General features: G+C 44.6%; 1 protein-coding gene across 3 annotated transcripts in view; it reads left to right on the top strand.

The window, feature by feature from the left end:
• Positions 1 to 25,165, top strand: part of MYH9 (myosin heavy chain 9) — a 428,796-nt gene that overhangs the window by 60,781 nt on the left and 342,850 nt on the right. For 2 of the 3 annotated variants that reach the window (XM_040407416.1, XM_040407417.1), the window contains exons 2-4: positions 2,667 to 3,019; positions 5,027 to 5,183; positions 21,073 to 21,100. In XM_040407416.1, coding sequence (XP_040263350.1) covers positions 2,687 to 3,019; positions 5,027 to 5,183; positions 21,073 to 21,100 — 518 coding nt within the window. In that variant the 5' untranslated portion in view covers positions 2,667 to 2,686. Of the gene's footprint in view, positions 1 to 2,666; positions 3,020 to 5,026; positions 5,184 to 21,072; positions 21,101 to 25,165 lie in introns of those variants that run through there. The other variant, XM_040407418.1, reaches the window with a different exon arrangement.

Genomic DNA, 25,165 nt, shown 5'->3' with positions numbered 1-25,165 from the left:
GTTGCGATACCAAAATTTTTATTTGGTTTCGATACCATAAAGTATTGTGATACTAGATAGCATGCAAAAAAAATAAGTCGCTTGCATTCCGCATTTTAAAAAATGGCGAATCGCGCAGATTTTTAAAAATATTTTAATAGTTTGGACGTGGCGATATTTATTCATGGTTTATATATTGTATATGTAAAATTGGGAAAGGGGGTGATTTATACTTAATATTTAGGTGTGCGTGTGGTGTGTGTGTCTGTTTTTTTTTTTTTTGTGTTTTTTTTTCATTTATTTAATAAACATCCTGGATCTTCTAATCACTTGTCCTATTCAGCCTAATACAGCTCTATTGGGGTGAATAGGACTTCACACTCTCCCTGCTGCTCTGTGCATAGTGCACACAGCAGCAGAGAGATTGCCATGGCAGCCAGGGCTTCAGTAGCATCCTGGCTACCATGATAACCGATTAGACCCCCAGTATTACACTGCTGGGGCTCTGATCAGAAGCGGCCACTGCCACCAATGACTTTACTACTGGGGCGGGCACTGCGCCACCAATGATAATTAACCCTTAATACAGGAGGCAGGTACTGGCAGCAGATCAGCGGCAGTTAACCCCTTAGGTGCGGCACCTGGGGTTAACTGCTGCTGATCGCAGCTCCCTGTCAGAGGCAGGGTGCCGGCTATGCGATGCTGCTGCCTGCTGTATTAAAAGTTAGACTATCTTATATGGGTTTGGACTTTAAGAAGCAGGCTACACAGAGCGGTGCCCAGGGATGTCCCAGCACTTACTATTATTCCTGGGCGCCGCTCCGTTTGTGCGCTTGTGCCCCATTACAGTCTCCTGCAGTCCTGCTCCATATGCTAATTACTATCAGAGCAATGGGGAGGAGACAGCAGCTTCTCTAGTGGGCGTTCCTTCTCCCTGTGCTGTGATTGGACAGCGCTACAACCAGGGGAGAAGGAACGCCCACTAGAGAAGCTGCTGTCTCCTCCCCATTGCTCCGATAGTAATTAGCATATGGAGCAGGACTGCAGGAGACGGTAATGGGGAACAGGCGCGGACATCCCCGGACCCATGAAAAGTACCATCATTGGTGGCGCAGTGCCTAAATGAGTGACTACTACTGATAATACACATGCACCAGCACATATAACGAGGCTCTGTATGCTTGTGTAGCAGTCCTGTGCTGACACTGCTGTTAGTGTCACTGTGCAGTGACACCCATCTGGACTACTAGCAATTCATTCACAACTGTGAGCAAGTGTAATAAAGGAATAGCGGATCATAGTCATAAGAGTAGATTATCCAGAATGAAATGGGGAAATGCATGTAGTTCCGAAAACAAACATGTCAGGAGCAATCAAAAATACTCTTAAAAGAGGTTTCCAGGACTTAACCATTAGTTACCTATCTGCTTGATAGGCCATCATTTTGATTGGCGGGGTCCAAAACCCAGCACCCTTGCTGATTTGGTGGTTTCCATTTAGCAAAGTACATAGCTTTATTTCCACTGTGTCAAGGACTTAGCTGGTTACTGCAGTGCTGCTCCAATTCACTTCCAATGCGAGCAGTGCTATTTTAACCACCTCTATCCACTGCAGGGGAATGCTACTTTGTAGTACCGCAGAGGGACTGCTGCAGAACAGCTGATCAATGTGGTGTTGGACCCCCCATCCCTGCATGGCTCCCGCTGCATCTTCCCGTCACTTGGATGATGGATCCAAATACCTGGGGATGGGAGGGGGCTGACCCTAGCAGCCAATAGCAGGTTGCGTCAGCGATGGTCATCCCTGAGGCTGGGCACCTTTGCAGCCTGCTATTGGCTGCTACATCATCCGAATGATGGGGAGATGCAGCATTGGTCATGCAGGAATTTGGAGCAACGTGGGTGCTGAGGAGCAGGCAAGTATAATCCATACAAAGGTCATGGGGGGGGGGGGGGGGGATATTTTAGATATCAGGTAACCCTTTTAACTCTTTCTGGGGCTACTGTTGAAAGTGAGTCCATAACTATGGAAAACTGGTTGTTTGTTCAAAAGACACAAATGTTGTCTCGTAAGATTTCAGAAAAATAAGATAAAGCAAGTCCTCACATATAACAATTGGTAATGGATGATGTAAATTATTCTATGACGAGGACAGGTACTTCAGGGTTCCTCACCTGCCAGTCATGTTTTCAGGATTTCCTTATTATTGAGCAGGTGATATAATTAGTGACAGTGCATCAGGACTTAGCACATGCATTCATTTGTGGGATATACTCAAATCATGACCGGCAGGCGGGCCCTGAGGACTGGAGTTGGGGGACCACTGCTGTATAGCATTAAATGTACCAGAAAAAAAATGGACAACTCATCCTGGTACTGACGGCACAGTACACAACAGTGTACAGAAGAGCTGCTAGCCAGTAAAGGTGTTTCACCAGAGAAATGGGCATTGTATGTTGTCTAGTTTCACCAGGGGCCCCTTCAACTGGCTCTATAGTGTTTTGTAAGTTCTTTACTAAGCGGTGTTCTCATATCTGCAAATGCGTTTCTTAATGAACAGTTACACAATTTTCCTGACATACTTTCTGTACTGATAATGTCTTTATTTGATCATGTTACAGGACAATGGCACGTTTGCCAGAACTTATGACTTCACGTGTTGTGTTTTTTTTTTTTTTTATAAGCAGGTCCGCTTTACTAAAGGATCATGGCACAAAATGATGCAGACAAATACCTATATGTGGATCGCAATTTAATCAACAATCCTTTAGCTCAGGCAGACTGGTCTGCAAAAAAGCAAGTATGGGTACCCTCAGAAAAACATGGTTTTGAAGCAGCAAGTCTGAAGGACGAGGTTGGGGATGACGTGATTGTTGAGTTAGCAGAGAATGGCAAAAAAGTAAAGGTCAATAAAGATGATGTACAAAAGATGAACCCACCTAAGTTCTCCAAAGTTGAAGATATGGCTGAGCTGACCTGTCTGAATGAAGCATCTGTCCTGCACAATCTGAAAGAGCGATACTACTCTGGCTTAATATATGTAAGAACTGTAAATCTTTATATTCTAGTTGTAAAACAATGTTGCATAGATGCATCATAACAGTAAACCAAACGCTTCCATGTCTGCATTTTAATTTACTATTGCTCTCCATCAAAACATCCCAAGCAAGATGCCAACAGCGCACAGGTGTTATCTTTCATTGTAATCCTGCCTGTGGTGAAAAGTGAGCTTGCAGAACAGGGATTGCCTACCTGTTAGGCTTAGTGGGCAACAATTGGTAGATTTCTGTTGGAACATTCCCTTTATGCAAGCTTAAATTTCTTGTTTGTAAAAAAAACAACAAAAAAAACCTGATTACCGCATCCGATTTGGTTCCTGTATGCTGTTGCCAACTTTTCTTTGGGATATTGCATAGTAGTGGATAGATATTTAACAGGGTGTTGATTTGACATCCTATAGGCACAGTTAAAATCAGCCCTGTTTTCCATATTTGTTTCAGAGGAACTGAAAAATGGAAGAAAAAACATAAATTTTGCTCTCAATTTGTTTGTTCTCTTGAGCTTCACTTGTGCTAATTTGCATCAGCATGTGTCAGTTCCATCAGGTTTCAGTTATTTGGTTGACATTCCCACTGAACTTAAAAAAATTGTAGTAATAGACCCATGCACACGGCCGTGGCCCACAAATAGCAGGTCTGCAAATGCGGGCACCGGCCATGTGCTCCCTGCATCATAGATGCGGACCTATTGACTTGAATGGATCCGCAATCCAGAACACTGGTGCGGAACAGAGGCACGGAAGCACTACGGAGTGCTTCCATGGTGTTTGGCCTCCCCACCGCAAAAAAAATACTTGTTCTGTATTTTTTATTTTTTTTTGCAGTGCAGATGGATCATGGACACGTTCAAGTTGAATGGGTCTGGATCTGTCGCGGCAGCCACATGGTTGGACCCTGTGCATTGGGGACCGCAAATTGCGGTTCCAATGCATGGAATGGCCAAACGGCCGTGTGCAAGACGCCTGAGTTTCCCTATTTCTATTCCATCGGAGGAACAGGAAAGAAAATAAAAAGGCTGATGTGGGCAGTAGGGCTGCAGTAAACTAATATTTTAGTAATTGAGTATTCTATCGATTTATATTTCTCGATTCATCGAGTAATCTAATAAGAAAAACCCTTCTAATAACGTACGTAATTACGTTTTTCTTTATAAAAACAATATTTTTATTTCTTACAGTGGTGGTATGGTATAGCAAATAATTGCACACATGACATAAGGTTTCTTTCACAGCTGCAATATACATTCTGGTAATGTCAGAAGAACAGCCAGCCAGAATGTACCATATCGGGTATAACTGGATACTGCCGGCTGCTGCAGCAATTGACTAATGGGTCTGGCATGTATAAAGTTATTGGTTTGGAGGGGTTAATGGAAGCTCCTTGGCATTATGCATGTATAAAGTTATTGGTTTGGAGGGGTTAATGGAAGCACCTTGGAGGTGCCTTCATTAACCCCTCTCTAAACCAATAACTTTATACAAGCCAAGGTGGTGCCTCCATTAACCACTCCATCTGCCTTTCAATATCAATTTACAGTGAGTGCCCCAGATTCCCTCCTGGCGTGCCTCTGGTGCTGTTAACTTAAATTACCTAATGGCACTGGCACTAGTGAGGAGGGCGCAGCCGCAAACACATGGAGTCCGAGACAGTCTTCACACCAGCATGCACTGGGACCTTATGTCACACACACATCATTAGCCATCGTGCTGACTATGTATGTGCGCATTACGCAAAGTCCTGCCTGCAGGGCGGTGCCATCTCTCTGGACTCCGGAGGACACTGAGCGGTGAGTGAGACGCTTAATTTCACTCCTGCTCTGTGATCATGTGATGTAAACGATTACTTGATGCAGGGAAACTCTATTTAATCTTAATTATTCAAAGAATCGTTTCAGCCCTAGTGGGCAGTCTTGATCACACATTTTTCTAATTGTGACTGATGGGATATGGAGATCTATCTATCTTATTTTTTATTATATTTATTTGCAGACTTACTCTGGTTTGTTTTGTGTGGTGATAAACCCATACAAGAACCTACCAATTTATTCTGAAGAAATTGTTGATATGTACAAAGGAAAGAAGAGACATGAAATGCCTCCACATATATATGCCATCACTGACACTGCCTATCGTAGCATGATGCAAGGTATGTTGTAGAATATATAGAACAGTTATAAACTTGAACACTTCACTAACCTAGTTCTGTTATAGGCTTAGAAGTGTTTTAAAATGGTATCATGAAGGTTATGAACACCTTTTTGGGGGGAATTTTTTTAAAAAGATTTAAACATTCATTGTAAGCTAAAATCACTTTTTCTATTTGTCTCTATCAATTTTCAGCAGTTTTTATCCTACAGTGTTCATTTTCAGCCTAGTTGCCAAGTGTAAAACTGAGTCCCCCTCATGATGATCTGATCCCTGGATGTATTTTTTGTTTCCTAACGGCTCCAACACTCATTTTAAGCCATATTCCTATCAAACTAAATAAAACTATTTTGTGCTGATTATTCTCAGACAATTTCTCTTTTCAGTGTGTGTGTGTGTGTGTGTGTGTGTGTGTGTGTGTGTGTGTGTGTGTATATAATTATTTAAATGCACAATTGCCATTCTATGCAGCACACAACCATCTGGTCACAAACATCTGTCTTGCTTGAAAGGGACTTAGTAGCTGTAATTACTTTTGCTCACTGCTGCAATATTGACTGTGCGAACGCAGCGCTTCTCTTCAAACAGCTGATCAGTGGGGGTGCTGGCAGTCAGACCCCTGCCGATCTGATATTAATGACCTAACAATCCCTTTAAAACTAGTCACCACAAAATGCAGTGCAAGCTGGATGATGACGCAGGAGGAGCTGAGCAGATTGACATATAGCTTTGTGGGAAAAGATTCAGTTTATCTTGTAACTTATTAATTTAACCCCTTAGCAACCCATGACGTACATGTTCCCCATGTCCTTAAGGACCATGACGTACCGGTACGTCATGGGTTTAAACCGCAATTGCGGCGGGGGTTAATTGTGACAGGATGCCGGCTGAAATCATTCAGCGGGCATCTCTCCCCCCGTATCAGCGATCGCTGCAAACCGCAGGTCATTTCAGACCTGCGGTTTGCGGCTTTTACCTGCGGTTGCGGCGATGGTCGGCGGTGCCATCGGGTCCCCATGCGGCTGTGGGAAGGACCTGATGCCATGGAAGGCAGCACGATGTCTAAGGAAGGCATTGCGCTGCCTTCCGGTGGAGAGCCTGTGAGATCCAGCCCCCTGGATCTCATGCTGGAAGCTGTATGAGTAATACACACGGTATTACTCATACAGCCAATGCATTCCAATACAGAAGTATTGGAATGCATTGTAAAGGAATATACCCCCCAAAGTTCAAGTCCCAAAGTGGGACAAAAAATAAAGTGAAAAAATAAAGTTTTCCCCCAAAAAATTAGTTTCAAGTAAAAATAAACAAAAATGTAATTTTCCCCAAATAAAGTAAAAAAAAAAAAAAAATTGGTAAAAAATAGGCGGGGGGAAAAAAAGTATACCTATTGGGTATCACCGCGTCCGTATCGACCGGCTCTAAAAACATGTCACATGAAATCATTTTTCCATTACGCCCCATGACAGAACCTGTGAGAGATCCTCCCCCTTCCGGACAGGAAACAGGAACTTCCCAGATCTTTAAACTGGTCCCTTGCCTTCCACCGTTCAGTTCTTTCCTGTCCAGGGACAGGAGGATTTCTTTCCAGGTCTATTTTTTGGCTGCAGGACCTCCTAGGGTTAAAGAGAAACCTAGTGGAGGTACCTGTCGGCGTAAGTCTCCACTAGGAGCCGCTGAGAAGCCCGGCGTCTGCTGGATTTTTCCCTTCTTTGGAAGCCATGGGGGGATGCCTGTGGCTGCCTTGTGTCCCTGCCTGCCGGCGAAGTCGCATGAGGGGGGTGGTATGTCTTCTCCTCTCATTGCTGGCTGTGCTGGACGTGCGCGTCGCACCGGAAGTGACGCGTGCGTTCCGGCCGGAGGGGGAGGAGCTTAACATGGCGGGCGATGCGCGGCCCATTTGAAAAAGGGAACGCCAGCCAGCGTGGATGAAGTAGCAGCAGGCAGATATTGACCGGACGCCAGGCGGCACCTGCAGCCCTCCATTGGCCCCCCTTGAAGCAGCATTATGATGCAAGAAGGGGGAAGTACAACAGCGCACCGACAGACAGGAGCAGCTTTTGGAATCCACCATGGTACTCCTGGGGGTAAGAGGGGTTAAACCCCACCATCTCCCTTTGAGGAGTTATTATTATGGTCAGGTTAGACTGATTAGGCTGTTTTATTAAATGCAGGTTAAAGAAGCCCCAAGAAAAGCTTCCCACAAAACGAGAGCTAAGGAGTGTGGAATTTGCAAGCGGAAGTTGGATCCGTCTTACTCCAAAACATGTCAACCATGTCTGGATAAGTTAGTGGCAGAGGGGTCGCCATCTTTATTGCAAAGTATCCAAGATTTAGTAAAAAATGAAGTCTGTTCTTCTGTAGAGGAGCTTAAAAAATCCCTGCCTAGCTCATCCAGAAATGAGGGCCCAGGCGATAGTGGAGGATACTATGGACTCTGGGTCTGAGGAGGGTGCTATTGCAGACTCGGATTCCTCCTCTGAGGCTTTGACAGGGAAGCCGTTATTTAGAGCGGAAGATACGGATCTATTATTGAAGGCGGTTAGATCCACGATGGAGCTTGAGGAAGAAAAGGAGTCCAGGTCTAGACCAGAGCTAATGTTTGAGAGCCTAAAGCCTAAAAATTCTAGGGTTTTCCCCATTCAGGACTGTATCAAGGACCTGATTAAACGTGAATGGGAGGAGCCCGATAAATTATTTATCCCTAGAGCGGTCAAGAGAAAGTACCCCTTTGACGATCAAGAAGTATCAGCTTGGCAGGAGGTACCGAGGGTAGACTCTCCCGTAGTGAAAATAAATAAGAAGTCAGCTCTCCCGTTTGAGGATTTAGGGTCCCTTAAAGATCCCATGGACAAAAGGGCTGATGCATACTTAAAGGGGTTATCCCATCATAATGATCACTGTTAAATCTGTTAATGATTTGACAGTGATCATTTTTGTAAATATACTTTATTAACAAATTCCCACCGATTAGGAGAAAATTCATCCCCACTTACCTTATTGTTGTGACTCGGTCTCCCCTGGTTACGACCACCGCTCTTCCGCAAAATCCCGATGGTCGCGCTTGCCCAGAAGACTTCTTCTTTTCTCCCGGCCGGGCCACTCGCTGTCCTGAACGCGCACGCTGCCACGCATGCGCGACGGTGACTTCTTCCCGGCCAGAATAGTACAGAGCTGCGAACGCGCACGCCGGCTCTGTACTATACTGGCCAGAAATAAGTCACATTGCGCATGCGCGGCAGCGTGCGCATTCAGTCCAGCGCCCGGCCGGGAGAAGACTTCAATCAAGATGAAGCCCGCCCCCAGCCAGAATCCAGGAAGTGAACGCGCGGTGGCAGCAGGTAAGTATGAAACTGCTAAGTGGGATAACCCCTTTAAGGAAGAATTGGGAAGCTTCCACTTCTGCCTTTAAACCAAATATAGCGACTACCTCGGTGGCAAGGTCATTAAAGCTCTGGTTGGAGGAATTGGAGTCTCATATAGAGAACAAGACTCCTAGGGATCAGCTGCTGGAGGCTATACCAACTATGTCCAGTGCAGTGGACTTTATCTCTGATGCCTCCGCTGACGCATTGAGGCTTTCCGCTAGGGCGGCTGCACTGTCCAATTCAGCCAGAAGGTCGTTATGGTTGAAGGGGTGGAAGGGCGATGTAGCTTCAAAATCTAAGCTTTGTGCCCTCCCTTGCCTAGGAGATTTTTTTTGTTTGGGTCAGCCTTAGATGATATTTTAGATAAGGCATCTGATAAGAAAAGATTTCCAGCACCGTCCTTTCCTAAACAGGGGAAGCCATTTCAGAGTAATGAAAGAAGGAAAGCTTTTGGGGATCAAAAGAAAAGGAGGGAGTGGAGATCTGATAAATCAAAAAGTGTGCTGTTTAAATCCAGACCTCAAACATCAAGTTCCACTCAACAATGACTCCAGACCCCAAGTGGGCGGTCGTCTTTCTTTTCTTTTTTCCAGCCTGGCAAAATATTACCGCAAGCGCCTGGGTAAAGGATATTATAAAGGAAGGCTATCGCCTAGACTTCAAGAGACTACCACCCAGGACATTCCAAATTACTTCATTAAACCAAAATTCTCCAAAACAGGTGGCACTTTTGGAGGAAATAAACAACCTCCTGGAAAAGGCAGTCCTTGTTCCAGTCCCAAAGGACTAACAAGGAGAGGGTTTTTATTCAACCCTATTTCTGGTCCCTAAGCCCAACCGGCTGATAATAAATCTGAAGGGTCTCAACCAGTATCTGTCCTCCCAGAAATTCAGGATGGAATCCATCTCCTCCACTGTCCTCCATCTGTTCCCCAACTGTGTGATGGCCTCAATAGACATTAAAGATGCCTACTATCACGTGCCCATTCATCCTTTGATTCCCCCATCTTCACTGCTACCCTCAGGTATCTTTGGGACAATCGTCCATTTGCAGTTCAGAGCACTTCCTTTTGGGATATCGCAGGCGCTGAGGCTCTTCACAAAGCTGATGGCGGAGGTAATGGCAGAAGTAAGAAGGTCAGACATCATTATAATCTCATACCTGGACGACCTTCTCTTGGTAGGGCAGTCCCCAGAGCTGTTGAAATCTCAGATACAGAAGGTCCTGGGGATCCTGATTCCAACATCCAAATGCGTTTTTTTCTAGGCATTCTATTAGATTCTCAGACTCAGAAATCTTATCTTCCGGCAGACAAGAAGGAGGGTATTCAGCAGAAGATCAGGTCTTTCAGCAAAACCAAGGAAGTCTCCTTAAGGAAAGCCATGTCTATTCTGGGTCTGATGACTGCTTGTATTCCGGCTGTGAGGTGGGCCCAATTCAGGTCCAGAATACTTCAATGGCTCATTTTGTCCAAATGGGACGGGAGCTCACTATCCCTGGATCACAAGATTGTGGTCCCGGGATCAGTAACCCGGTCCCTAGCTTGGTGGCTAAAAACTTTTGAACCTCAGTCAGGGGGTAGAGTTATCTAGTCTAGTCTCTCACAGGTGCTGTCATGGGGCGTAATGGAAATACTTCAATTACTCTTACCGGTAATATGTTTTCCATGAGCCCATGAAGTATTTTTTGTCACCTTACATGACAAAGTACAACAGCAAGCGATTAAAAAGGCGTTTGCCCACCAAAATAGTACCAATCTAACAGTCGCCTCATCCCGCAAAAAATTAGCCCCTACCTGAGACAATCGCCCAAAAAATAAAAAAACTGGCTCAGAATATGGAGACACTAAAACATCATCATTTTTTATTTTTTTTTGTTTGAAAAAATCTGTTATAGTGTAAAACTTACATAAATAAAAAAAAGTATACACATTTGGTATCGCCGCGTTCGTATCGACCGGCTCTATAAAAATATCACATGACCTAACCTCTCAGATGAACACTAAAAAATTTAAAATAAACTGCTAAATAAACCATTTTTTGTCACCTTGCATCACAAAGTGTAATGGCAAGCGATCAAAAAGTCACACGCACCCCAAAATAGTGCCAATAAAACAGTCCTCATCACGCAAAAATCATACCCATCCCAAGGTAATCGCCCAAAAACTGAAAAAATTATGGCGCTCAGACTTTGAAAAACTCTAAAACATGATATTTTTTTTTTTGCTTCAAAAATGAAATCATTGTGTAAAACTTAGCTAATATGTATACTTTTTTTTATTTATATATCGCCACATCCGTGACAACCTGGTCTATAAAAATATCACATGATCTAACCTGTCAGATGAATGTTGTAAATAACAAAAAATAAAAACTGTGCCAAAACAGCTATTTCTTGTTATCTTGCCTCACAAAAAGTGTAATATAGAGCAACCAAAAAATCATATGTACCCTAAACTAGTACCAACAATACTGCCACCCTATCCCGTAGTTTCTAAAATGGGGTCACTTTTTTGGAGCTTCTACTTTAGGGGTGCATCAGGGGGCTTCCAATGGGACATGGTGTCAAAAAAACCAGTCCAGCAAAACCTGCCTTCCAAAAACCGTATGGCATTCCTTTCCTTCTGCGCCCTGCCGTGTGCCCGTACAGCGGTTTACGAACACACATGGGGTGTTTCTGTAAACTACAGAATCAGCGCCATAATTGAGTTTAGTTTGGCTGTTAACCCTTGCTTTGTAACTGGAAAAAAATTATTAAAATGGAAAATCTGCCAAAAAAGTGAAATTTTGAAATTGTATCTATTTTCCATGAATTCTTGTGGAACACCTAAAGGGTTAACAAAGTTTGCAAAATCAGTTTTGAATACCTTGAGAGGTATAGTTTATAGAATGGGGTCATTTTTGGGTGGTTTCTATTATGTAAGCCTCGCAAAGTGACTTCAGACCTGAACTGGTCCCTAAAAATTGGGTTTTTGAAAATTTCTGAAAAATTTCAAGATTTGCTTCTAAACTTCTAAGCCTTGTAACATCCCCAAAAAATAAAATTACATTCCCCATATGTCTACTTCATGTTTGGATCATTTTAGGAATGATAAGTAATAACTATATTTGGTTGAATTGCTATGTACTATAGAAGTAAGGAAATTGAAACTTGGAAATTTTTGCAATTTTTAAAAAAATTTTGGTAAATTTTTATTTTTTGTGTCGTGAAGTACAATATGTGACGAAAAAACAATCTCAGAATGGTCTGGATAAGTCAAAGCGTTTTAAAGTTATCAGCACTTAAAGTGACACTGGTCAGATTTGCAAAAATGGGCAAGTCCTTAATGTGAAATAGGGCTTAAGGGGTTAAACCTTTGCTCTATTTATGCTCACTCAGATATGGCTAACTTTGCATACAGGGAAGGCTGTCAATCATTGAGTAGGTCCTCCTGTTTTGACTCCTTTACTGAAGACCAGAAGTTTAAATGCATTAATTGCAAGTTTTACTGAATCTATTCATGCAAAACGGTGTATAAATATGGTCCATTCATTCTGTTCAATAATATGATGCCTGCAGATTGCAGCTTTTTATTTTTTATTTTTTATTTTTCATGGTGACTGAATTCTTTTAAGCCTACCATTGTAGTTCCCCTTTGCTGTTGGAGAGTAAAATAGAATCTGAGGATTGGTTTTACTGCTACGTTCTTTAAAAGGGTTCTGCATTTTTTTTTTTAAACTGATCTACCCTTTGGATAGATCATCAGCATTTGATCGGCGGGGGTCCGACACCAAGGTTCCCTGCCGATCAACTGTTTGAGAAGGCAGCAGTGCTGGCAGTAGTGCAGCGGCCTTCTCGCTGTTTACTGCAGGCCCAGTGATGTCACGACTAGTATCAGTGGCCTGGGCGGGGCTAAACTCCATTCAAGTAAACAGAGCTTAGCCCAGGCCATTGATACTAGTCATGACATCACTGGGCCTGCGGTAAACAGCGAGAAGGCTGCGGCGCCGCTGCCTTCTCAAACAGCTTAATTCGTTAGTAACTGCAGCCCCAATACTAACGCTACGTTCACTGTCAAAATCCGCTGCATACTCTGGCACTAACTGTTGTGGTTTCTGTTACGGTTCTCTTTGGATGCCACAGCTTCCAATGGCATCTGGACACTATGCCAAGAAGTGATATTTTGTGACTTTAAACCGCCAGTTGTGCGACGTGTAGAGCAGCCCCCCATTGAAAAGTGGGAGGCACACCACATAGCCACTGCTGGAATCTTGGCACGCAGTCCACACACATTTTTCCCCCTCAAAAATTTAATAAAATGGTCAAAAATGTGTATATTCCCTAAAATGGTCCTGATAAAAACTACAGCTTGCCCAGTAAACAATGAGACCTCGCACAGCTCTTTAGATGGAAATGTAAAGGAGGTATGGGTGTTGAATGACTATGGAAAGAGTTGGGTTTTGTTAAAGTAGTAAAACAATGAAAATTGTATAAACTTTGGTATCGCCGTAATCATGACTGGGAGAATAAGGTCACTTGTCGTGCACCATAAACACTGTAAAAACAAAGCCTACAAATTCTAGGAGAAATGTATTCCGCCTCCCCCAAATTTTTCAGTACAAGCTGTGGTAAATTAAATGGTGCCACAAAAAAAATACTATGTGCGCTGCAGAGAATAACCCCTCACAATGTGAACAGAAAATTTTGTAATTGCTTTTGGAGTTCAGAAAGGGAAATACTTAATTGGTCTTGAAAGGGTTAAGGACAAATCCAATCAATTTTTCAAATCTGACATGTCACTATGTGCTAATAACTTTTTTTTTTTTTTACTTCTCCCAGCCTCCAAGCCCTTCTGTGCATTTTTAAATTTTTTTTTATTTTTTTTGCCCCTTTGTGACATCTTACTTAGGGGTAAGCTTGCCAATGTTGTACCCTTTTTTTATTTTATAAAAAAAAAAATTTCTGTAAATTAAAAAAATGCAATTTTCTAAATTAGAATTTCAACACATTAATGGCAGATAGTGATATCTCTTTAGATAGATATCTCTATCATTTTATTTTTATTTTTTTACTTAAGATTCCCTATGGCTACTTTATGTTGGCATCATTTTGAAAATGGCTTTTTATGTTTGGTGTTCCACAATAATTTAAAGGAAGATGGAGGTGAACCTTTTTTCAGTTTCTTATGCAGAATTTTAATCCTGTTTTTCCTATTTAACAGCAAGGGTTAACAGCAAAACAAACATCAATATTTTATTAGGTTACTTTCACACTGGCGTTTCTGGGTCTGCTTGTGAGATCAGTTTCAGGGCTCTCACAAGCGGCCCAAAATGGATCAGTCCAGCCCCAATGCATTTTGAATGGATAAGGATCTGTTCAGAATACATCAGTTTGGCTGCGTTTGGTGTCCGGAAAAATAACTGAAATAAAGTGGCCATGGGAGGAAATACTCAAAAACCCCAAACGCCTGTAGCATGTTTATAACCAGGGGAGCAATTCCTCCGCATGTGATCCGTTGCGAACGGCAATTCCCAGCAAAAAAGCATACAATGGAGGATGTTGGCAGCGGACCACATGTACCACAATGGCATCCTACACAAGATGGGATAATGTGTGGATGCAAATATAAAAATACATCATGCGAAAGGTGCACCACAATGATATGCCAACTGACAACACTGGCCAATCCCTCAAGCTGATGTTAAGAACTGAGACTTTATCCAATGTATTAGTCAGTAACACATCGGAGCCCTTTTGCAGCACCGTCAAGGTATCTCAGCGTGGCATGGGTTCCTACCACTAAGCTACCTATGGGGTGTGAACTGTCTTGAGAGGTGCTAAGATGCAACTTGCAGCCAATCTTCCACATACCTCCATAGTGAGATCACTCAGGCAGTGGGAGAGATAAGGCTGTAAGCCCCACCTATAACAGGCCATGTGACACAGGCTACCAGGTGCAACAGAATGCTACTAGCAGTACGCAATGGCAGTCTAAACATATCAAGAAAAGCGTTGCGATGCGGAGCCAAACGGATCCGTCCTGACTTGCCATGTACAATGTAAGTCAATGGGGACGGATCTGTTTTCACTGACCAATATGGTGCAATTGAAAACTGATCACTTTCAATGTAAGTCAAGACGGATTGACTTAGACTGTTTTTTGAAAGAATAATGCAAACTGATCCGTTCTGAACGGATACAAGAGTTTGCATTATTGGTGCGGATCTGTCTGTGCAGATACGTTCGGTGCGGATCCGTCTTGTATGTGTGAAAGTGGCCTTACCCTGATTCTGCAGTTTACAAAAACACACCATTATGTTAGTAAACAGCTGTATGGGCACATGGCAGGCCTCGGAGGGAAAGAAGCAACATATGGTTTTTGGAGAGCAGGTTTTGCTGGAATGCCTTCAAATATGACAAGACACCCAAAAACCAAACTAATGTAGAAACCCCCAAAGTGACCCCATTTTGGAAACTACACCCGTTAAAGAATTTTACTGAGGGTTGTACTGACCACTTTGAGCTCACATGCGTTTCATAATAATAAACACTTGGCTATGAAAACTATTTCTTTATTTTTTTTACTTGAAAAAGTTGTTTAAAGGGGTTATCCAAGACTATTAAGTGCCCCCCATATGCCTGGGCCTCTCTCAATGCAATGCTGGACTCTGGTCAGTACAGCCGAGATGAGGACGTTTTGGGGCCTCGTGCTGCACATGGGCCTAGTAAAAAAAAAAAAAAAAAGTCGGGCATTATTGGAGTGGGGACGTCCTCTACCAGACCCCACTTTACAGTACAGCCATGACACGTACCTGGTTTGAGGCCATCCGGAAATGCCTGCATTATGCAGAATGTCATGCGCCCACTGCTAGATGAGGTTTACCACCTGTATATGGATAACTTTTATACTAGTATCCCCTTGTTCCAGTCCCTTGCCACCAGATCCACGTCCGCTTGTGGGACCGTGCGGAAAAATAAACGCGGCCTCCCTACCCACCCTCTCCAGGTTCCTATCCCCAGGGGTGAAACCCGTGCCCTTACCAGTGGAAACCTGTTGCTGGTCAGATGTAAGGACAAGAGGCATGTCTTTGTACTGTCCACAATTCACGGTAACTGCATCGCCCCTGTGCGAGTTACTGCGGCAACGGTCCTCAAGCTTGATTGTATTGTCGACTACAATCGGTATATGGGAGGAGTTGATCTCTCTAATCAAGTCCTCAAGCCATATAATGCTATGTTCAAAACCCGGGCATGGTACAAAAAAAGTAGCGGTCTACTTGGTGCATGTTGCCTTGTACAACTCTTTTGTGCTGTCCCGGAGCGCTGGCAACACAGGGACATTCCTTCAGTTCTATGAGGCAGTTCTCAAGGCCCTGATCTTTTCTGACCGGCAAAGAGCAGGTCAGAGTACCTCGGGAATTGGAGGCGCCCGGATCGTCCCTAGCCAACACGTTCCAGGTGTGGTCCCCCATACTGGAAAGAAGGGACGGACCCAAAAAAGATGGTGTGTCACAGGAGGGGGATATGAAAGGACACCACCACTCAGTGTGACACGTGCCCCGATCATCCGGGCCTCTGCATTATTGGTTGCTTAAGGGAGTACCACACTTCCATGGAGTACTAAATTTATAATCCCCCTTCCCCAATTTTAAATCAATTTAGCCACTGACAATCGGAAAAAAAAACTTATTTTTTATATTTTGTAAAACTAAAATAGATATAGTAGGTATCTACTGGACCATGTGATGAGCGCAGTGACGTCACCAAAGGTCCTTTTAGCCCACATCATCAAAGAAGAAAGAAGACAACGAGCCGGGCAGTGCAAACGAGTGGATGAGGTGAGTTTTTTTTTTAAATTTAAATTTTATTTTTTAATCCCTCCATCCCTAATTTACTTAGCATTCTGTATTAAGGGGGTTGAGAAGGGTGAACAAAGCCTAACATGAAGTCAGTCATGTGTGCCAGAGTACCAACAGGCAAGACTTCGCTGTCGTCATCAGGAGGATTACTCAATCTCCTCATCCTCTTCTGCCCACCCACGCAGAACAGATGGAATAAAATTTCCATGAGTACTAGCCTCTGTAGCGGAGGCAACAGTCTTCTCCTCCTCATCGTCAAATTCGTGCTGAGAAGACTAACTGAGGGTGGTCTGGCTATCACCCTGTGTAATGTCTTCCCCCATTTCCACCTCTTCCACATGCAAAGCGTCATCCTTAATTGTGAGCAGCGAGCGTTTGAGTAGACACGGGTGGGATGGCGCTGCCGAATCGCAGGTCGTCATAGTTTATGGTCAGAACTAGGGATCGGCTGATACCGATAATTTGTGAACTTTCAGGCCGATAATTTATACCAATATTCTGAGAATTTTCATTTTTGAAGAAAAAAAAATTCCCACACAAATCTGCTGGAAATTAATGTTTTATTGTTAACGTGTATTTTTTTTTTTTTTTTGTAAATCTTTTTTTCATTTATACTTTAAAATAATTTTTTTACTAACTTTTAGCCCCCTTAGGGACTAGAACCCTTGTCCTATTCACCCTGATAGATCTCTATCAGGGTGAATAGGAGCTCACACTGTCCCTGCTGCTCTGTGCTTTGTGCACACAGCAGCATGGAGCTGAACATGGCAGCCAGGGCTTCAATAGCGTCCTGGCTGCCATGGTAACTGATCGGAGCTCCAGGATTACACAGCTGGGGCTCCGATCGGAAGACCAGGGGAAAGGGGATCCTGTGGCCACTGGCACCAATGATTAATACTGGGGGGGGCGCACTGCGCCACCAACGTTTTTAATACTGGTATGGGGGTGCACTGCGCCACCAATGATTAATACTGGGGGGGGGGGCACTGTGCCACTGATGAAGAGAAATCTCTCATTAATTCATATACAGGAGGCGGGAGCTGGCTGCAGAATCACATAGCCGGCTCCCGTCCTCTGAGCGGTAGCTGCGGTCCGTGGCACCTAAGGGGGTTAACTACCGCAGATCGCAGCTACCGCTCAGAGGTCGGGAGCCGGCTATGTGATTCTATGAGCGGTAGCTGCGATCTGCGGTAGTTAACCCCTTAGGTGCCGCGGACCGCAGCTACCGCTCAGGTCGAGTCGGCTATGTGATTCTGCAGCCAGCTCCCGCCTCCTGTATATGAATTAATGAGACTTAATTTCATTGGTGGAGCGGTAGCCACAGCCCCTCCCCTATTGTCCTCTCTCCTCTAATTGGCAGCAGCACAGGGGGAGGGAGACACTGCTTCCTTCTCCCCTGTGCTGCTGAGGGAACACTGAGAGCAGCGCGTTCTGTGTTCCCAGTACGTTATCTGTATATCAGCAAAATAGATGCCGATACCGATAACTGTCAAAATCCTGAATATCGGCCGATAATATCGGTAAAACCGATAATCGGTCGATCCCTAGTCAGAACTACGACTGTATCTGATCGTATTCGAACCTCTGACTTTTTTGTTTTTGATAAATGAAAACATTCTTGGCAAATGCTTTCGCTTTGGTTCGTCCAACAGTTTCGCCTCTAGCGGCGCAATACGGGTGCCATCAGCCATCCCTCTTAATCATGGCCCTAGTCATTTGCATTTTTCCTAGATAAAGTATTCAGGCCACCCGGCCTGCTTTGAACACTGTAAATTTTTCAATGTTCAGCTAAGCAGCAGGCACTAAACCATAATGTTTTAGAGGGTCAGCTCGCCAGCAGGCCCTCACCTAATAGGTAATTTATAAAAAAAACAACGGGTGTCAATTGCCGGATAAGTATACACTACAGTAGTGCGGCTATATAAACAAACTTCCCAACATTTATATGTAGCTGGACAAGCTTTTTTTTGGTACAAAAAAATACAAGAGAACTAAAGCTCAAACGTCCAATAATGAAAAATTTGTCTACTTTATTAGTTACAAAATCAATTAATAATAAATACCATAAAAAGGGGATAAGGAGCAAGAACACCATCCCAGCAATACAGAATCTAAATACATGAACGTCACAATGACATACACAATGATTTAATAAAAAGCGAGTCCTAGTACAAAAAGCGTTACAGCAAAATTGCTAAACATGAAGCTACAGCAGGTGGTATCCCCAGAAGGTATTATACCATGTAACGCATGGTATAATAATTGCTGTATACACCCACTGAAGCCATATCCTGACTAAATGAGACCAACCATAAGTATGGATGAAAATAGCACGGATTCACCAGAAGTAACAGAGACCTGAATGCCTGGGATGGCGTTATGGTTGGTCTCATTTAGTCAGGATATGGCTTCAGTGGGTGTATACCGCAGCTAATTGCTGTATTACATGGTATAATACCTTCTGGGGATACCACCTGCTGTAGCTTCATGTTTAGCAATTTTGCTGTAACGCTTTTTGTACTAGGACTCTTTTTATTAAATCATTGTGTATCATCAGAGAATAAAACTTTCTTCCACCTTTTGAATGTCCCATGTTTGGTGCTCTATTGCAAAGTCCAAACTAGCAGTTCTGTGGCGTTCAAGGAGACTAGGTCTTCGAAGAAGTTTTTTGTTTTTGAAGCCCTTCAGTCTGTTGCTGTCTGAAGGTTATGGGGCTGCAGTAGGGTTGGGAGATATACCAGTATCACGATATACCGCGGTATAAAAAAAAAACGGCTATCGCTGTTTCCTAAATACTGCGGTATATTTCATGACGTCATCGCCTTTAAAAACTGAGTCCGCGGTTTCCCTCCCCCATCGTTATCTACCAATTTCTTCCAGCAGCGGCTCCTCCTGCTTGCTCCGAATGTGCTGTCTCCGCCCACCGGCCCCCAGGCTGAGTTGAGCAGCGCAGTACATACTACAGCAGCGAGTGGCGGGAAAGTCAGTCAGAGAACTTCTTCAGAGATCAGGATCGGTGTTCTGTAGATTGCTATTTTCCCTTATAACCATGTTATAAGGGAAAATACATTCTTAATACAGACTGCATGGTACAATAGTGCTGGAGGGGTTAAAAAAATAAAAATATTTAACTCGCCGGCTGCGCGAACAAGTGGTTTAAGGTGAGTTAAACATTTTTAATTTTTTTTTAACCCCTCCAGCGCTATTGTACTATGCATTCTGTATTCAGAATGCTATTATTTTCCCTTAGGACCATGTTATAAGGGGAAATAATAATGATCGGGTCCCCATCCCGATAGTCACCTAGCAACCGTGTGTGAAAATCGCACCGCATCCGCACTTGCTTGCGGATGCTTGCGATTTTCACGCAACCCCATTCACTTCTGTGGGGCCTGCGTTGCGTGAAAAACAGAACATGGCAGAATATAGAACATGCTGCGATTTTCACGCAACGCACAAGTGATGCGTGAAAATCACTGCTCGTGTGCACAGCACCATAGAAATGAATGGGTCCGGATTCAGTGCGGGTGCAATGCGTTCAACTCGCGCATCGCATCCGCGTGGAATACTCGCCCGTGTGAAAGGGACCTAACGCTCAGGATCATTTAAGAAATTCCAAATGACTGTCTTACTGCGTCCCACCTCAGCAGCGATGGCGTGCAGTGAGAGACCCTGCTTATGCAGTTCAACAACCCCACCACGTTCAAAAAGGGAGAGTTTTTTTTTGCCTTAGCCATCACAAGGTGTGACTACCTGACAGAAAATGACAATGAATCCAAATCTTTGCACAGATTTGGCCTTTTTAAAGGAATGTGGTCCTAAAATTTGGATCCGCTGAAAAACAGCCTGTTTCAGTTTAATCATTGTTTTCAATTAATTGAACACTCAAAGAATGTTTTGTCTCACTCCCATTTCTTCTTGTTGCATGTTGAAGCTCTACTTGGAACATTGTTAAGATCCAACAATGTAAAATATGTTGTTTTTTTTTGCCATTTTTCAAGTGGTCTTAAACTTTTGATCTGGACTGTATCAACATGCTTATTAGTCTGCCCTCGCTCCTAATGTTGTAGAGGTCAGTATGCCACTAGACAGTATTCCAATCTGCACAAAGCGCCGTTTTTCCCTCAAACAATTCTTTCCATAAACTGACGCCTTCGTTTGACGCACACAAAAACGTGCCCTTAATTGTTGATGGGCATGGATCCACACCTGACTAAAGAATGAAGCATCATAGCTGCTGCCAGGGATGAAAACGGCAAGGGCCCATTGTGATGTCGTCATCCATGGATGCTGAAGGGTTCCATTGTGACACGCTCAGAGTTCCATCAATTGAAATTTTCATGGAGGCTGCCATATTGAATTTCTGGAGGCAGCCATTTTGATTTGCAGTTAAACAGAGCTGTCATTTCAATGAATAAGAAATGTTGGGAAGGTTCAAAATGTATGGATGCAACTGAGTTGGGTGTAACAAAACAAATTACACTGCTAGAATACTGTTGGCGAGTTAGTAATATAAGTGAAGTAAAAGTGCAATGCCATTGTCTGTGGTGAATTAGAGTAGAATAAAATATTTTTAAGCAAGGCACATTTCTAGCTTTACTACATCTAATATTACAATCTTTTGACATGCCAATAGCACTGCCTATGACGTTTTTAATCTTACTATTTTCATTGTTTCCTCAGATAGAGAAGACCAGGCTATCCTTTGCACGTAAGTTTTTATGGCTTTTTAAATAATGTTATGTTGAGAGCTGTAATGGAGATGGGTTTACCTTAAACATATCACCTATGGTTGGGCAATGAGTGCTATTTGGTCATACATTTCTAAAAAGGAGCAATACAGTGCAAGTGTAAGAAAATATGACTTAGAATTGTTATGGGGTGTGTAGATTAACAGTCACGTTAGGAGAGTTGACCGTTTCCCTATAATATACTTTCATCTTTCTCACTACATTGCAGTGCAATTCCCGCACCTTGAACTGGTGATTCAGCCCTTGACCTGGACAACCCCTTTAAATCTTTAACATTAACTCCTTAAGGACACATGACATACCGGTACGGCATGTTTCCCGAGTCCTTAAGGACACATGACGTACCGGTACGTCATGTGGTGTTCCGATCACCGGCGGGCGGTGATCGGAACAAGGTGCCTGCTCAAATCATTGAGCAGGTACCTCGGCTAAATGCGCGGGGGTGACCCCTCCCCCAACGTGTCGGCGATTGCCGCAAACCGCAGGTCAATTCAGACCTGCTGTTTGCGGCTTTCTATAGTGCGGGGCAGTGCCATTGGGTCTCCATGGGGCTGTGGGGGGGACCCGATGGCATGGAAGGCAGCGCGATGCCTTCCTGAGGCATCTGTGCTGCCTTCCGGTGAAAAGCCTGTGAGATCCAGCCCCCTGGATCTCACAGGCCCCGGAAGCTGTATGAGTAATACACACAGTATTACTCATACAGCCAATGCATTCCAATACAGAAGTATTGGAATGCATTGTAAAGGAATATACCCCCAAAAGTTCAAGTCCCAAAATGGGACAAAAAATAAAGTGGAAAAAAAAAAAAATTTGAAAAAATAGCCCCCCCCCCCAAAAAAATTAAAAATTTTAGGTAAAAATAAACGTCATTTTCCCCAAATAAAGTAAAAAAAAAAAATACATATTGGGTATCGCCGTGTCCATATCGACAGTCTCTATAAACATATCACATGACCTAACCCCTCAGATGAACACCGTAAAAATTTTTAACTAAAAACTGTGCTAAATAAACCATTTTCCATTACGCCCCATGACAGCACCTGTGAGAGATCCTCCCCCTTCCGGACAGGAAACAGGAACTTCCCAGATCTTTAAATTGGTCCCTTGCCTTCCACCGCTCAGTTCTTTCCTGTTTCCTGTCCAGGGACAGGAGGATTTCTTTCCAGGTCTATTTTCCGGCTGCAGGACTTCTAGGGTTAAAGAGAAACCTAGTGGAGGTACCTGTCGGCGTAAGTCTCCACTAGGAGCCGCTGAGAAGCCCGGCGTCTGCTGTTTTTTTTTCCCCCTGCTTCGGTAGCCATGGGGGGATGCCTGTAGCTGCCTTGTGACCCTGCCTGCCGGCGAAGTTGCGGCGTGAGGGGGGAGGTACGTCTTCTCCTCTCATTGAGGCTGACTGAGCTGGGCGTGCGTGTCGCACCGGAGTGACGCGTGCGTTCCACCGGCCGGAGGGGGAGGAGCTTAACATGGTGGGCGCTGCGCGGCCCATTTGAAAAAGGGAACGCCGGCCAGCCAACGTGGAGGGAAAAGCAGCAGGCAGATACTGACCGGACGCCAGGCGGCACCTGCAGCCCTCCATTGGCCCCCCTTGAAGCAGCATTATCATGCAAGAAGAAGGGGAAGTACAACACCGCACCGACAGACAGGAGCAGCTTTCAGAATCCACCATGGTACTCCTGGGGGTAAGAGGGGTTAACCCCCACCATCTCCCTTTCGGGAGTTTATTATTATGGTCAGATTAGACTGATTAGGCTGTTTTTATTATATGCAGGTTAAAAAAGCCCCAAGAAAAGCTTTCCACAAAACGAGAGCTAAGGAGTGTGGAATTTGCAAGCGGAAGTTGAATCCGTCTTACCCCAAAACATGTCAACCATGTCTGGATAATTTAGTGGCAGAGGAGTCGCCATCTTTATTGCAAAGTATCCAAGATTTAGTTAAAAATGAAGTCTGTTCTTCTGTGGAGGAGCTTAAAAAATCCCTGCCTAGCTCACCCAGACATAAGAGGGCCCAGGCGATAGTGGAGGATACTATGGACTCTGGGTCCGAGGAGGGCGCTATTGCAGACTCAGATTTCTCCTCTGAGGATTTGACAGGGAAGCCGTTATATAGAGCGGAAGATACGGATCTATTATTGAAGGCGGTTAGATCGACGATGGAGCTTGAGGAAGAAAAGGAGTCCAGGTCTAGACCAGAGCTAATGTTTGAGAGCCTAAAGAGTCTAGGGTGTTCCTCATTCAGGACTGTATCAAGAACCTGATTAAACGTGAATGGGAGGAGCCCGATAAATTCTTTTTCTCGTGCTTTTTTCCATTGGGGGACACAGACCATGGGTATAGCTTGAGGTATTAGTAGGAGGGACACTATGCAAATGAAAGAGCTCCTCCTCCTCCTCGGGCTATACCCCCCGACTCCACCAGGAGGAACTCAGTCTTTGCTTAGTGTCCGGTGAAGGAGGTTGACACTATCACTATCTCTACTCCTTTTTGTTATTTTCTTTCTAGATGGGGACACAGGTCGGCATGGCGCCTTCCTGGTCCCCCGTGGAGTGCCCGCCGCCGTCCTTGGATGCTGCCTGGCTGCCTCCATTGCCCCCAAAGAAGACAAGTGGATCCGGGCTCGACCTGCAGCTCCGGTTTCCCACCAGCCACTGGGTCACCTGCTGCCACCCTCCACCAGAGCACTGCACTCCTGGGCAAGGAGTCAGAAGCCTGAAGAGGTGCATCCCTGCTGGTCCTGGAGTCGAGGGAGAAGATCTGCAGGAGCAGATAAGTATACCTGCATCCCTGCCTTACCCATGCCTTTGATGTGACAGATCCTCCCCCCTCCACCATTCTCATTCCCCTGAAGCTGCCTGGGTGAAGCAGAGATAGGAGTCCTTCTGGGGGCACTTTGGGCTCTTTATTAGGGGCACATATTGCCTGCCTTTTAAGGCAGGCTCAAAGGCATCTGGCAGGCTATGCGCGGCACTTGCCGGCATCGCTCTTTTTTTCTCCTGAGCAGGGACGCACCACAGAGTTCGGCGGTGGTACTCACCGCGGCTGCGCTGGCTCTTCCCTTCTTAACCCAGGGACATTAGCCCCCGATACATGTAAAGAGGCCCGGCTAACGATGGGTCCATTTTTTTCATACGGCGCGCGCGTTCTTTCCGCGCCATTATGATGCGACTGGGGGGCGGAGCCTCTGTTCTGCTCTGGCACTTCCTCTTGCTGTGTTCGGCCGTGCAGTCCGAACTCTCGCGCGACTTCCCTGCTCCTCTCAAATCAGGAGAATGGCTTAAAAAGCCGCCGGTGGTCCTCTTCTGCTGCCCATTAATACAGCTTTCTGCTGTATGAGTAAATGCCATGCCTTTGATGTGACAGATACAAATGGGCGTTATCAGACCTGGCTGCTAAGCTAAAGCAGGTGTGGGGATAAGTCTTCCCCTTGGTTTGCCATAACTTTTTTCTCAGGCCCCACCGGGGTCCTGTCAGATGTGCCATTCAACCTTTTTTTTTTTCGTCTCCTGTCTCTTGTGCTCTGCCCCTGGACAGGATATCCTCCATCTCTTGCTCAGCCCAGTCCTCCCTCCGCATGACGCTATCCTGCCTCTCTGCGGAGACGGCGGTACTACAGCTCATAGCTGTGTGAGTTAAGGTCTTGACCTCTGATGTTTAAAAAAAAAAATATATATATTAAATTATAAATAAATAAATAAAAATAAAATTAAATTAAAAAATTTCCCATCTGGGTTTACAAAGACCTGGGAACCTGCGGTCCCCGCTTGGGCATCTGCCATGTCCAGCGCGGCCGCTGAACTGGTCTTAGTCGCCAAGGCAGCCATGGCCTTTAATCCTGTGGTGCTAACCTCTCCATCTTTCTCAGTGGTCCCCACAGTGGGTGCCTGGCTACGTAGAGGCAGCGTGAGCGGCAGCATACCACCTCGGATGTCTCCGTCTCCCCCCTCGCCTGTGGCGCTTTCGGACTGCTCTTCCCCCTCCCTAGGGAGAGCAATCCGAAGGGAAATTATCCGACTCAGACGAGCCAGGTCC

This window comes from Bufo bufo, chromosome 9 (assembly GCF_905171765.1).
Source record: "Bufo bufo chromosome 9, aBufBuf1.1, whole genome shotgun sequence".
NCBI lineage: Eukaryota > Metazoa > Chordata > Amphibia > Anura > Bufonidae > Bufo > Bufo bufo.
Note: the sequence above shows the minus strand (reverse complement) of the source record. Positions and strands in the feature narration are given on the sequence as shown.